Source organism: Betta splendens, chromosome 2, assembly GCF_900634795.4.
Source record: "Betta splendens chromosome 2, fBetSpl5.4, whole genome shotgun sequence".
Taxonomy (NCBI): Eukaryota; Metazoa; Chordata; class Actinopteri; order Anabantiformes; family Osphronemidae; genus Betta; species Betta splendens.
Window position 1 is genome coordinate 28,393,979 of NC_040882.2, and position 14,264 is coordinate 28,408,242.

At 48.2% G+C, this 14,264-nt stretch overlaps 3 protein-coding genes across 3 annotated transcripts; 2 read left to right on the plus strand and 1 right to left on the minus strand.

Annotated features, from left to right (window-relative positions):
• Positions 1 to 177: 177 nt before the first annotated feature.
• Positions 178 to 7,509, minus strand: plod3 (procollagen-lysine, 2-oxoglutarate 5-dioxygenase 3). The gene is made up of 19 exons (XM_041072984.2): positions 7,290 to 7,509; positions 5,360 to 5,451; positions 5,148 to 5,284; positions 4,540 to 4,703; positions 4,296 to 4,408; positions 4,146 to 4,209; positions 3,872 to 3,969; positions 3,467 to 3,562; positions 3,262 to 3,393; positions 3,043 to 3,164; positions 2,693 to 2,797; positions 2,394 to 2,519; positions 2,164 to 2,305; positions 1,983 to 2,096; positions 1,840 to 1,911; positions 1,658 to 1,762; positions 1,433 to 1,579; positions 1,215 to 1,340; positions 178 to 1,128 (listed from the first exon to the last, which is right to left on the minus strand). Exons 1-19 carry the CDS (start codon positions 7,372 to 7,374, stop codon positions 973 to 975), a joined length of 2,196 nt encoding a protein of 731 aa, XP_040928918.1. The 5' UTR covers positions 7,375 to 7,509; the 3' UTR covers positions 178 to 972.
• An 806-nt stretch (positions 7,510 to 8,315) lies between these two features.
• On the plus strand, positions 8,316 to 9,807 carry LOC114851282 (cytochrome b5 domain-containing protein 1). Its single transcript, XM_029143031.3, has 4 exons — positions 8,316 to 8,533; positions 8,783 to 8,859; positions 9,143 to 9,361; positions 9,429 to 9,807. Exons 1-4 carry the CDS (start codon positions 8,413 to 8,415, stop codon positions 9,657 to 9,659), a joined length of 648 nt encoding a protein of 215 aa, XP_028998864.1. The 5' UTR covers positions 8,316 to 8,412; the 3' UTR covers positions 9,660 to 9,807.
• A 336-nt stretch (positions 9,808 to 10,143) lies between these two features.
• On the plus strand, positions 10,144 to 14,263 carry asgr1a (asialoglycoprotein receptor 1a). Its single transcript, XM_029142999.3, is given in 9 exon segments — positions 10,144 to 12,309; positions 12,388 to 12,495; positions 12,900 to 12,989; positions 13,057 to 13,122; positions 13,200 to 13,292; positions 13,364 to 13,518; positions 13,589 to 13,698; positions 13,940 to 14,051; positions 14,053 to 14,263. Coding segments are annotated over 9 exon segments (1,044 nt in total). The 5' UTR covers positions 10,144 to 12,119; the 3' UTR covers positions 14,173 to 14,263.
• Position 14,264: the final 1 nt, after the last annotated feature.

Below are 14,264 nucleotides of genomic sequence, written 5' to 3' on the forward strand. Positions count from 1 at the left end.
CCCTTGTTTATCATGTGGCTTCCACTTTATTCTAGCTTGACACATTTGGTCCATGAGCCTGGATAAAGTCCAGTACAATCATCAGGTTACCTATAATAAATATAGCTGATAATACGGTAATGAAAAACAAATAATTCCTGTTGCATTCTTTAGATGGCTGACAAAGCAAACACACAGTAACAGTAAAATTATTTATTAAATCTCATCTCACCCTTAATAATTTAACGCAGTTTGTACAAAGCTGGAGAGTGATCCCTTTGATCGACAGGCACAAATGGAGAGAGAAGCCAAAACAGCAGAGGGTTCTTCATTACCTGAACCAGGATGCTGCATTCTGACACAAAATAACCACAACTAGCTACACAACAGTATGCAAAGAAGATGCATAAAAAACTAAACAGGAAAAAAATCATAAAAAGGTCCTTATATAGTAACAGTTAAAAACCTCATCAGTTCACACACTAAAACCAAAAAGAAACTTGTCTGAATGTTGCAGTCTGCCCCATCACACCGTGTAATCTGACGGTTGCCATGGTAACTGCCAATGTGATGCCGTGTTTACCTGGCCCTACCCAGCCAGGCCCCTGCTGCATGCTGTCAGATCATGGAGTGTGTTCAGCTTGCATAGGTTTAGGTAGTTTAGCATGTGTAAGGCAGCTTGGTGTCAATAGGACTAAAGAATGTAAATAAAGCTGAAAACCTGTTCATCAACTCATCACCTATGCTTGTCTGAATAAAAATAAAGATGAAATAAATTTACTCTTGTGAAATAGTAAGTGATGCATTCGAATCCATGTCACAGTCTCATCACAACATAGCTGCTTCATGACATGAAAAAAATCCACAGCTTGTGAGTCACAGGTACAGATTCGACCTGGCGAAGACGCAGGACACATGGATCCAATCACAAATAACCAGTTCCAGAGAAAAACCTACATGTTCTGCGACGACCTGTGATGCTTCACAGTCAGTCTAGGGGTCGACGAAGGACACCATGATGTATCTGGTGCCTTTGGTCACGGGCAGACCCTCGTGGTAGTGCGTCAGCCGGCCAGGGTGCATGAATGACCAGCCCTTCCTGGGAGACTCAACCTTGCAGTCGTAGCGTAAGAACCTGCAGCCTCCACCCTGACGGAGATTCAGACACAGAAGTGTGAAGAATGTTTAGGATTCTGGTTCTGCTGGGTTTCAGATCAGTCCGTGCGACTCTGTACCTCATAGTCGATGTCCTTCCTGTTCAGGGCAATGTTGATGGTGAAGGTGGAGGAGTCGTGATGCGGCCGAAGGAACGGCTGTTCGTCAGGACGGTAACGCACCACGAAATTCATGATGGCCTGGGCCTGGACAGAGGAGTTGACATGAACCCGTACCAGAACCCCTGGACATGAATAAAGCACTCACTAACTGATAACTGGGCGGTGTTTAACTTTACCTTGGGGTAATATCCAGGATAAAGCTTCTCTGTCACAGGGACAATGTACTCTTTGAGGAACTTGAGCCACTCCTTCTCAAAGCCAATCTGGTTCATGTGGGTGTCGACGGTCGGGACGTTCTCATAGCCACCGGCTAATCGCTCATCCTGAACACACAGCAGAACTAAAGCACCTGAACCACACATGTGTACTTCAGATACATGGCCCACGGGTCGACAGGTTACCTTGTGTGACCCAGACGACCACTGGCCCAGATGCTCCATGGTCTCCACCAGATGGTCACACATCTTTTCTGAGAAGGCTGGAAACCAGTAAACATCTGGACAGGGCTGAGGGAAGAGAGAAGGGAAATGGTGACGAGCACCTCCCAGGCCCAGTTCTGTGGTGGTACCAGTCTGTGTGCTACCTGTTCCACGAAGCCCTTCTTGTCCTCAAAGATCCTGGAGTAGTTCTCGTGGATGTACTTCTCCTTCCAGTCCTGCAAACAGACACACACTCAGCCTGCTGCCTTCATGTCACAGTGTCTGCTGTGGTTCAGTGCTGACTGACCACAGGGTTGTCAAAGATCTGCCACATGTCCGGGTGCAGCCTGGACGTGTTGAAGCTGGATGGATCCACCAGGCGGCCGAACTCATCGCGGTTGGACACAAACATGAAGACTCCCTGTAACGGGTTCACGTTTGATTAGGCGTCCTATGCTCATGTTACACCGTGGTGCTGCTGCTCTTACCTGGTCCCTGATGCTCCTGCAGAACACCATGTCTGAGTCCATCCCCTTGTCCTCGTACAGGCTCACCTGGGACAGCTTACCCTGCAGGATGCTGCCTTTGATGAGGTAGGCCTGAGTGATGTAGGGCACGTTCCACAGACCACTGCACGCACACAGACACACAGAGACAGACAGGTGAAGGAGCTCGATTTAGAGAGGTAATCCACAGCCTGCTGATGTCTCCTGCTCACATCCTCTTTCCCTGGACGATCTCGACGTAGTCCTCAGATCTGGAGTAGTAACCTTCAGGACTCAGAGCGCCCCAGAAGTTGCTCCACAGCTTCCCGTGTTTGGACAACATGGGAGCTATAACAGACCTGACAGAGAAGCACACATGACTTACTTCGTCTTGTATGAAGGGAATTAGCTTGTTTAAATATAAACAGGCTAATTTAATATATATCTATATATATATATATATATATATATATATATATATATATATATATATATATATATATATATATACACACTGCGTATGTGTACACACTTGTTTTCCTCGATGAGTATCCTCAGGGTGTCGGGGTTGGTCAGGGCCACGTTGGAGTCGATGCTGAAGTAGTAATCGCACTCTGGATCCTTCCTACACCCCTCACTACACACACACACACACACACACACACACACACACACACACACACACACACACACACACACACACACACACACACACACACACACACACACACACACACACACACACACACACACACACACACACACACACACACACACACACACACACACACACACACACACACACACACACACACACACGAGATGAAGCAGCTGGACCAGACCACCTGCTCGCTCACATTCAACCAGCAGCTCCATACTCACACAGCCATGGTTCTGGCCTTGTCCTCCTTCAGGTTCTCCTCGGGTCCGACCAACACGGCACCAGGGAACAAGGACCTGTGACGCTCCCAGAACCTCTGGATGTGGCGCTCGTGGTACACGACCTGGTGGAACCAGGACACAGAGTACATGGGAGGGTTTGGAAGGAGCTCAGTGTGAGACCGTGACTGATACTACAGTGTGGGAGGTTCTGTGTCCTACGTTGTTGTGGATGAACAGGCGGATCCTCGCTGTGGGATAGTTCAGCGTCGACAGCCGGTCCAGGAACTCCTCCATGAAGGGAGTGGGGTGTTCGATGAACACAGCAACGTACACCAGAGGCATCTCCTCCTCCTGGAACAGCAACAACATCCAGGTCAGAGCTGTGCGTGAGAGCAGAATCCCCAGGCAGAGCTAGAACACGGACCTCAGAGATAAACAGCAGGTCGTCGTCACAGGTGCCACAGCCGCTCTCATAGGTCCATGCTGTGGGGACATAGTTACCCAGGTAGTTCAGCTGCAGCTGTGGGGAGAGGGAGAGAGAGGGAGAGACACACACGCACACACGCTTTAACTGCTTTTTCTCACAGGTCAGTTAGAATCAGAAGCCTGTGCAGACAGTGACATGAGGATCCAGTCAGCTGTCAGTGTGTGGGAGCTAATGACAGGTTTCCTGCAGTTGTTGTTTTTCTCTGAGTTGGAACTTAAAGCCAACCATCGTGTTTCACTGAGTCAGATCTCGGAGATAAACACGTCACACGTTAACACACATCCACCAGGTTCGGGCGTCAGACTGATACTCGCTGCATGTTGAACTGGATTTGCACGTTACCTTTGTGGGTCCATTGCCGTGAATAACGACAGGAAGTGTGTCGTAGGCGACATTTCTCGCTCTGACCTTTGCCCTCTCAAACTTCAGAACCACTTCATCTACGAGACAGAGAGAGTTGGGTCAGATTGTGTGGGCTCCTTTCTCCCCTTCCCACATTTTAGATACTCTCAGTTTAATTTGGTTCTTCAAGTAATGTTTTGATCTCAGGGACATCTCTGGTCTAAAAGCTTCATTCACTCTCATTCTGCTGCAAAGAGCAGCCTAAGGTTCTCACCAACGGCTCCATTCAGATTCTGGAAGATCCTGGATCGATGGTCCAGAGTCATGTTGAACTTGGTCTGTAAGAAAAGAAAAGACAGCATTTATCGGTCGTCTCTTAACACGGGATCAAAATGAAAGCTGCAGTTGTCGGTGGCTGTTTCACCCTCTGTGTCTTGTCCAGGTAGATCTTGGTGTAGAACAGCTGGTCGTCATCATTGTCTTTGTACTTCCACTGATTCACGATCGCACTGAGCTGAGCAGCGTAGCCGATAAACCCTGAACATGCACGCACGCACATGGACGCATGCGCGCACACACACACACACACACACACACAATCATGCTTCTGTGGGTCTGACTAAAGCTCTGAAACCGTCTTCAGGGATTAACTGTTAACTGGCACTCACCACCTGAGTTGAGGTAGCGTTTCCCAGAATGCACTTCTGGGTACTTGGAGGCCAGTCTCTGGTCGGGCCAACAGAAACCCTCGGCTGAGAAAACCACTCTGTGTCCCAGACGAGAAAACTTGGACAGCAGCTCCTCAGGCCCCGAAGCGAAGATCACATCATAACTGCACAGAGACAAAAAGGTTTCATGTTAGAAATGTAACATATCAAAAAATGTGTGTACGAGTCCACTGAACAGCTTTCATTTGAATCTCTGTTTGTTCAGGAGCAAATGCCCCCTGATTTACATGGAACCATATGGGGTTAAAGCTCATTGTTTTGCTCGTAGCACAAAAACTTAAGGGATATTTATGTATTAACTGTGACCCAGACACTGTAAGCAAGTCCTGACCTGAGATCTGCTGTTAATGCAGCAAACCTGGGGTCTCTGCTCCTGCTGTGGTCTGTCTGCCTTCATGTAGCTGCTGAGTCTCCAGCCAGTGTTAATGTACATGACTAAGTCTGTTACATCAAACCATTCTGAGATGCGAGACACGGACGCCCTGTGCTCCAGATCTAAACACAATAAACTTTTGACTGTGTCTGCAACCAAGGCGAGGGCAGATTACCTGTCCACGAACATGACGACCTTCTCCTTCTCCTCAGCGTGTTTAAGCAGCTCCGTCTTCAACCATCGCACCTTCTGCCCTCCTCCCACGGTCCGAGCCACGTCTCCTCCCTTCCACTCCTCCCCCAGACCCAGCACCTGAGTGGGCACAGCCCATCATCGTCATCGTCATCATCATCGTCAGCATCATCACTGTCAGTGTGTGTGTTTTACCTTTACAGTGTAGTTGAACTCTCGCGCTGTTCTCATGAAGCGGTTGAAGCCGTCCGTCTCCTCTGTTGCCACGGTGATCACCAGCAGGTTTTCTAGAAAAACAGATGAAACCTAAGGATCACTAATTTTATTGATAATAATTCATTAACAATCAATGATTATCCACTCAGGTGAGCCTGGAACGGGAACACATAAACTCCCTCCCTCTTGTTTGCCACTGCTCCCTCCCTTCCTTCAGGCTTTCAAAGCAGTGCTGAGGAAAAAAAAGTGAAATTCCTCAGGAATTCCTGTGAGCGGGTGAGGAGGTGAGGACCAGGAGGGAACACAGACGCTCTGTGACCAAGAACGGACCCATTGACGGCACCAAGGGCAACAAAGGGTTCCCTGAACATTCTGAGGAAATATGCACAGCTGCTGCCACAGACGTTTAACACACGCTCCTGCAGACTGTTGAAGTTCAATTATTTAGTGTTAAAACATAATAATTACTGAAGGGTTGTACATGTGATAGTACTTCACCTGAGCTGAACAAGCTGATTACTGACTGAGATGAGCTGTAGCTTTTCATGGTCAGTCACTAACTCTGTGGATCTGCTTCCACCTCAGCTCGGCTCTTCATGCCCTTCCTTTGAGCTGAATCTGCATCTAAGAAGAACACACCCGCCGCTGGTAGGAAACGGCTGAAGTAACAAACAATCTGACCAGTAGCTGTTCCTTTCATCACAGCTCTGCAGAGCTGAGACTGACGCTTTCACAGCTCAACCATATATACGAAGGAATCTAATCACCAGAGATGTGGAATTCAATGCGTGTGCCTCTGTAGTGACAAACTGTGAGACGATCAGCAAAGACACAGGAATCAGACACAAATGGTTCCATTAAACTCAGACCTAACGCCACAACTGTACTGAAAAAAACGGAATCTTGCAACTGGGGGAAACAAGGATCTTCTTTCTTTTGGGCTTTAGTCACTTATTTCTCACGCTCTCGGAGTCCTGACGTGGCCAAACATTGATATCCAACCGTTCCTTGAGCCAGTGCTGCTGTTCTTAAATAGGAGTCTGGCTTTAAAGCATAAATTAACCCGACAACCTTCACCACAACAGTGTGAGGATAATGTGGACAGAACAGTTATGTTCTAAGAGGTTCTCCTCACTGAAACCACAAGCAGCAGAAGTAAACAGCTTTTGTTGGGCAGTAAAAAAAGTAAACAACTGCTTCAACAACTGTAGCGTCACCACCACTGAAGTTTGAGCTTAAACCTGATTCAACAAGTTCAAAGCTTTTCAGTGTAAAATACAGACGTGCTGAGCTGATGCAGCCTCCGTCACGTCACAGGTGACTCTCCAACAGCCACCTATCACAGACACGTGGGTTTACCTGACGGCAGGTCATCAAATCTAGGTTCCTCCTTCAGTACCGTGCAGCTCAAGTGTTAGACGACATCCAGGCAGCTGTTCAAACGAGCAGCGGCCTCAGATAACAACACACTCAGCATTACACCACCTATTAATGATGATTCAATGTAAACCTATGCTCTATGTTAATTAATAGTATTTTAACTGATCATAGCTGCACTGCAGACACTGTTCAGTACAAACATTCACCAACCAAGACTAGCTCAGAATGTGAGTGTTTCACAGTTCACAGATAAAGCACCTCAGCAGGATTTAACATGAGACGTGTTCGGTTAAATGTGCGATGAGCTCATCGACTCTTACAATAATCAAACTAAGCGTCGCTCACAGTTGAGATGTTTTATGCTAGGCTAAGTTCAAAAGTTAAGTAAGTCACTGTCACAGCTCTACTGGGTAATGTCGCTTTGGGCAGATTATAAATCAACATATAACAACATTTAGCGGAGCAGCGCTGCTCCGTGCGGACACACCGGTCCGCCGTGCCAGCCAGGGACACTCTGAGGCCGCCTTACCGGGAGAAAGCTTCCGCTGTTCGGCCGCCACGGACGCCGGGAAGGAGGCGAGAGCTGTCAAGCAGAGAAGAACGAGGCAAGACATGGTGTCTTCTCAACCTGTTAGCGTTGGGCGAGAATGCAAATAGTCACTTTACTCCTTCTTGACCACCGAGCTCATTCCATCGGTTCACTCTCTGCAAATCTCGCGATTCTTCGGGTTCCGGGATGTCCCGACCCCAGAGGGACCACCAGAAATCAAGGGACAGACATGACCCGCCCATTAGTTGGGTGTCAACCACTGAGCAGCGCCAAATGTTTGATTGACACGATCAGTGAGTAATCACCCGCCGGTGTGAGGAGATGCGAGCCAATCAAAAGAGGACAAATGGAAATATGTGATTTTCATGGCCCGGAGCTAGAGAAACTTCGTGAAAGTGAAATCTCTGCCACGTCCGAAACTTTCCAGAAAGAGAGAGCGAGAGAGCTGGAAACAATACGTAGAGAAAGACAGGAATGGCGAGAAATAATGAGGGATCGATGTCTGTTTGCCTTTCCTAACGGAAGAAAGGCTTAATTTAATTTAAATAATTAAAAGTATTTAATTTATTTTATAACAATTTAAATTTAAATACATTATTGCACTGGTGTAGTAAAACGAATGTAAAATTGGTTTACAAATAATATAATATAAAATAATATAATATAATATAATATAATATAATATAATATAATATAATATAATATAATATAATATAATATAATATAATATAATAATTTTTAGACCATCCTATTTTAATAATAGCTCAGAAGTATTAATGCGTAAAATGACAAATGACAGAAAAGCATGCGAGAATTGATCTCTATAAATGATTTAATAAACATCTAAGCAGTACTTGTTTTACTTGTTTACTGATTTAATGTTTCACCAACTACTAAGCAACTGGTTAAGGATAAATCTATCCATAATAACAACTTAATATTGAAAAGTTATAATATTTAAATATTATAACATTGACACATTAGCTTCATCGGTCCCGCCCCCTTGGCTTCGCGTAGCCATGGTAACGTGTTCACGCAAGGTAAACTGCGTCGTTCGGCTGCGTGTCCGCAGATTAAAGCGGGTTTTGCTTTGCTTTGCGTCATGGACAGACCGACGTACTTCACTCCTTCTGACGTCGCTGCTCACAACACGGCGAACGACCTGTGGCTGTCGTTTCTGGGCAAAGTGTGCGACCTGACTCCTCTGATGAGCCGCTACGAAGGTGAGCAACAGGAAGCGGGCACGAATGCACTTCTGCCTGCTAAAACTACAGCAGTACTACTATTCCCTGACTCAGTATTTATAGGATGGAAGTAATTGATTAAGTGACTGAGCATGATGTAGATGATGTCACTATGGACATGTGGCATTTTTCTTGTGTTACATTATTTTAAGCTGTTTCTAGTTAAACCAACCACCAGTGACCACTCCCCATCCTCATAACCAGCATCAGATCCTCTCGTATTTGCAGGAGATGCTCTTCTCCTACCCATCATGGAGTTTGCAGGAAAGGACATCAGCTCCTGGTTTGACCCTGAAACCAAAGATGTGAGCAGTAAAACCGATAAGTAGGTGTTTAGGTAAAAGTACAAGTGAAGATCAGTAAAAGTGCAAACTTTGTGTACTGGCATAAAACTTAACCAGATGATCAGTACGAGTAACACGTGTGGTCAGCTGTAACTGGTACCAGTTCCTACGGTAACACGTGTCGTTGGTTTAGCTGGTACCAGTTACAGCTGATGGTACAGGTTACTACAGTAGCTAGAGTACTACTACTACTACTACAGTAGCAGTAACGTATTCTGCTGTCTTCATCCACGTCCGTCCTCAGGTACTGACGCATGTGGACCCTCAGACCAACTGCGTCAGGTACTACACCCCCAGGGGGCGCTTCCTGCACGTCCCCCCTCCCGGCCCCCGCTCCGACTGGGCCAATGACGTGGCTCAGCCCTGGTGGAGGGACGGACGCTTCCAGGTCGGACTGCTGTCGGCCAAAACCAGGCGGATCCGCATCATCAACACGCTGACGTCTCAGGAGCAGCAGCTGGAGGTGAGTGGTCTGGTTCTGGGGTCGTCCTCCAGGAGCTGCCGCGGTCCGACACTGTCCCCCTCCTCAGGTGTGCTCAGAGGAGACTCTGGCTGAGATCCTCCAGCGCTACCTGCGCTTCAACTCTCACGCCGGCAGCTACACCTGGAAACACGGCGGCTGCAGCCTGGACATGAGCAGGACGCTGAGCCAGAACCACATCCTCGACGATGACCCCGAGCTGGAGCGGCTGCGACTGGACCGGGACCTGTTCACGCCCGCCATCCTCCTGTACTTCAACGACGACCTCACCGAGGGCTGACCTCTGACCTCTGACCTCCAGTGGATCAGATGTCCCATTTGTTATTGAGTGGATTTAGTGATGGGTGAGGCTGAAGGATCTCTTGCTTGCATTGTCTCTGGATGTTGGTCAGAACATGACTAATAAAGACCCTGCAGATCTGGAGAAAGGCTCATTTTTGATGAATGTGTGGAGGAAGCGTCACCTCTGCATCTAGTTAATCAAGGTTCTGATTCATGATCTGTCTTTGGTGGTTGGACTTCTGCTCCGTCATAAAGGTCCAAACCTGTTTGTCTGTTCTGAACATTCTTTGGAGAAGTGTGAACTGAGGGTCCGTTTCCCAAACAGAAACCATTTCAGAATAAAAGAGAAGTTGTCAAAGAGTTGAATGTGAGTCAGTGGAAGCAAAAAGAACTTATGTCAGCACAAAACTGAACATCTGTCTAATGTTATGAAATAATTAATCAGAATGCAGAATGTTTGTGAATCAGTGACTGGACGTTTTGTAGAAGGAGGCAGAAGGACGAGAGGACGAGCAGGATCAGAACAGAAAACGTCTCTGCTGAACTTTGAGGGTGGGAAACGTTCTGCGTCGGGTTCTTCATTCTGTGACGTGAGTCGTGTGACTGTGATATGCGGACGCTGATGACGATGAGGTTCATGGATGAGCTCATGAATGTGCAGGTGAAGCTGCTTCCCTGTAATTTATTTAATTAGATCGGACCTTTATTTTAAAGGGAACTAAATTTAAAATACATTTCAGTTTTTAATGTCCAAATTTGTACTTGAGTCTAAAACTATTCAGACTTTTTGTGCTACAACCTATAGTGTGTATCTTTCAACCAGGTGAGCCAGAACCCAAAATGAGCCCAACAGAACCTCCAAGGCTCTGGAGAATCATAGTCATCATTGACCTGCTAATGGAGGGGTCACATCTCTGAATGTGTGTGTGCAGGCTTTAACTTTAACAAACATGTTCACAGGAAAAAATGAAAGTTTAGATTTGATCAATTTTTGAATGCAACCATTTGCTCAACTGGACTTTGCTGAGATTTGTTGGGTTTTCATTTTTTTATTGTTAAGTCTTAAACCTTATAAACATCCTTCACGTGAGTTGATCATATAGACACCAACTGAGCTGACACATCTGCTCAATCTATGGGGGTTAAGATGAACCAAAATGACGACCAACATGAAAAGTACAAACATGTAAACTATAAACAGGTACGAGTCTGATTCTGACCTGGACAATAGATTGTCTCAACAGGAAGACGAACTGATGGAAGACGACCAGGATGACAACATCGCCATGAAAACGCCTCAGTGTGTGTGGGCGTGTGTGTGTGATTTTAGGGCTGTGGTTAGAATTGAGTTTTGGTTCGGATTAGAGCAAAGATTAGACGTCTGCCTTTAGTTGTGATGTTAGAGTGAGGGGCGAGGGAGGCATTATGTCAATGGAGGTCCTCACTTTGATGTAAGTACAAGAATGTGTGTGTGCACGTGCGTGCGTGTGTGTGTGTGTGTGTGTGTGTGTGTGTGTGCATGTGTGCGTGCATGTGTGTGTATGTGTGTGTACACGCGCGTGCGTGTATGTGTGCGTGTACGTGTGTGTGTGTGTGTGTGTGCGCGCGTGTGTGTGTGCGTGTACGTGTGTGTGCGTGTGTGTGTGCGTGTACGCATGTGCGTGTGTCATGCAGCGCAGGTGAAGTCAGCTGGCAGCTGGTGGTGCCACGGTTCTGGTAGGACCTGCTTAACGTGTGTGTGGTGTCCAGGCGCTGGGAACCGGGTCAACGCGACAACTGGACCGGCCACAAGCTCGGCAGGACCGAAGACTGTGCCCACATTCACTCGAGCGGGCGCCTCAATGACCTGCACTGCTCCATCAGAATGAAATATATATGCCAGAAACACAGTGTGAAGGCTGAAGGCGGAGGAGTGTCTATGTCCCCATAATAAACACACTGTTACAGGCAGAACGTCTGGAGGTCACATGATGTGTTCACATCGTTCACGACAACAGGTTATGCACAATGAGGACGCGCTCAAGCACGCAGGCAAACACACACACACACACACACACACACACACACACACACACACACACACACACACACACACACACACACACACACACACACACACACACACACACACACGTCAGAACGTCTCATGATGTGTTCACATGGTTTACGACCACCTTCACCTGTTCGAGTCAGTGCTGAGCACAGTCAGATCCAGGTTCACACGTTAATCTGCTTGTCCATTTACTGATCAGTTAAACTGAACATTAACTCACATCAAACTCTAAATGCATTTGTACCTTGTGTGTCTGAACAGAAGGATGTGATTTAACAGTAAATACTCTTGTTATTATCTTCATGAAGCTGTTCCACAGGTGTAAACACACAGAGCGGAGCTTCCCTTTGGTTTACAGCAGGTGGCATCAGACGGAGGCCCAGTGACCACCGTGTTCTCAGAACCATGGAGCCTCTGAGTGACCCGGTCACAGCAGCACGGGTCCAAAGTGCGTTTGGTGCAACGACCTCCGCTCAGTGTTTGGACAGGCAGTGTTTGTCAGTGGAGGGTCTGGGAGAGAAGAGAAGCACGAGAAAGATGACGACAGAATACCACGACGAGCCCGAGGACGACAGCAGCTCCTTCTGGAACAAAGGTACCGGTCCGTTAACATCCGTCCTGGCTGGAGCTACAAACGAGCTGCTAACAGGCCGGGTTCTCCTCTCTGCTGCAGAACCCACGTTCGCCGCTTTCTCTGGCGTCTCCAGGTTCAGACGATGGCTCATCCCTGCTCTGACGGCTTCACTGGTCCTGGTTCTGGTCATAGCGCTGGGAGCCAGCAGTGAGGATGCACACACACACACACACACACAGACACACAGGCAGAGAGACAGACAGACACACACACACACACAGGCAGAGAGACAGACAGACACACACACACACACACACACAGGCAGAGAGACAGACAGACACACACACACACACACACATACACACAAGCAGACAGACAGACAGATAGACAGACACACACACACACACACATACACACAGGCAGACACACACACACACACACACACACACACACACACACACACACACACACACACAAGCAGACAGACAGACAGACAGACACACACACACACACACACATACACACACACACACACACACACAGGCAGAGAGACAGACTGGAGCGGAGGCGGCTCTGGACCAGCTGATCATGTGACCTTTGTGCGTCTCCAGACGCCAGTTTGTCGAGGCGCCTGTGGTCTGTGGAGACCATTGTCTCCAACCTGAGTGACTCTCTGAGCTCCAGCCAGCAGCTCATTCAAGGTAGGTCCCCTGATCTGTTCTGAGGTCAGTGGTTGAGATGACCATGGTTCTGCTGGTTCTGTCTCAGATGCAGCTAAAGACGTGACCCGGCTGAAGTTTTCTGTGGAGACCAACAGGGAGCAGCTGAGCTCAGGTACGGACAACCCTTAAAGCTGATCGTCATGACAACAAGGGTTCGCAGTCACTTGACCTGTAAACATGTTTGCTCAGTGTCTGCAGCCCTCAAACAGCTCTCGGTTCTGGACACCGTCAGCCGGACCGTGGCGACGCTCAAGTGTTCCCTCGAACGCCTCATGAAAAACGGTACTGAAGCTTTCACTCACTGCTGCTGCCGTCAGAACCAAAGGTCGCATCCGTCTGTCTCTGCCCCCCAGCTTCAGCGCCGGACGGCTGTTGTCCTCTGGGCTGGGAGCTGTCCGGGTCCAGCTGCTACCTGTACAGCAAGACGGCGCTGACGTGGCCCGAAGCCAGAGACTGGTGCAACGGACACGAGTCCCACCTGGTCATCCTGCACAGCGACGAGGAGTGGGTGAGCATCTGTCCACCTGCTGCCGGCCCGGTTCTGGTCCTCCTCATGGACGTGTGTGATGTCGCTCCAGGACTTTGTGACCCGTCACGCTAACGGCGTCTTCTTCTGGATCGGCCTGTCTGATGACAGAATCGGGAAGTGGGAGTGGGTTAACCAGACGCCGTACGTGATGAACCGGAGGTGGGTCGGACCTGCAGCTGTAGATGCTTTGATGTGATGAGCTTCATCAAATGAACACCTGTTCGTAGTGCATCTCTGAAGGTTTTACAGCTTTGGAGTGAAGTAACTCCCTGGTACCAGTTGATCCCCGGTAGCGTCCGTATCCAGATGCACTGACTTAGACCCAGACTCTAGACAGAGCGTGGTTACAGAACCCAGTCTGTAGTGTGTCTGGTACTGACCGTGTGCGTCTGTGCTCTAGGAGGTGGAGACCGAACCAGCCCGATAGCTGGACCGGCCACGGGATGGGCCCCGGAGACGAAGACTGCGCCCACCTTCACAACGACGGACGCCTCAACGACCTGCACTGCTCCACCAGGCTGCGCTTCATCTGCCAGAGACACAAGCAGAGCAGCTGAACAGAACCGGACCCAGCTGGTCCACAAACAGCTGGAGCTGCTGCCGCCGACCTTCAGTGTGACATCAGAGGAGTGAGGAAGAAGATGGATGAATGGTTTTACTTTAAAAAACAACAATGAAATATCAGAGTGAGGAGAATTAAACTATTGTCTCTCTGTAATAATAAT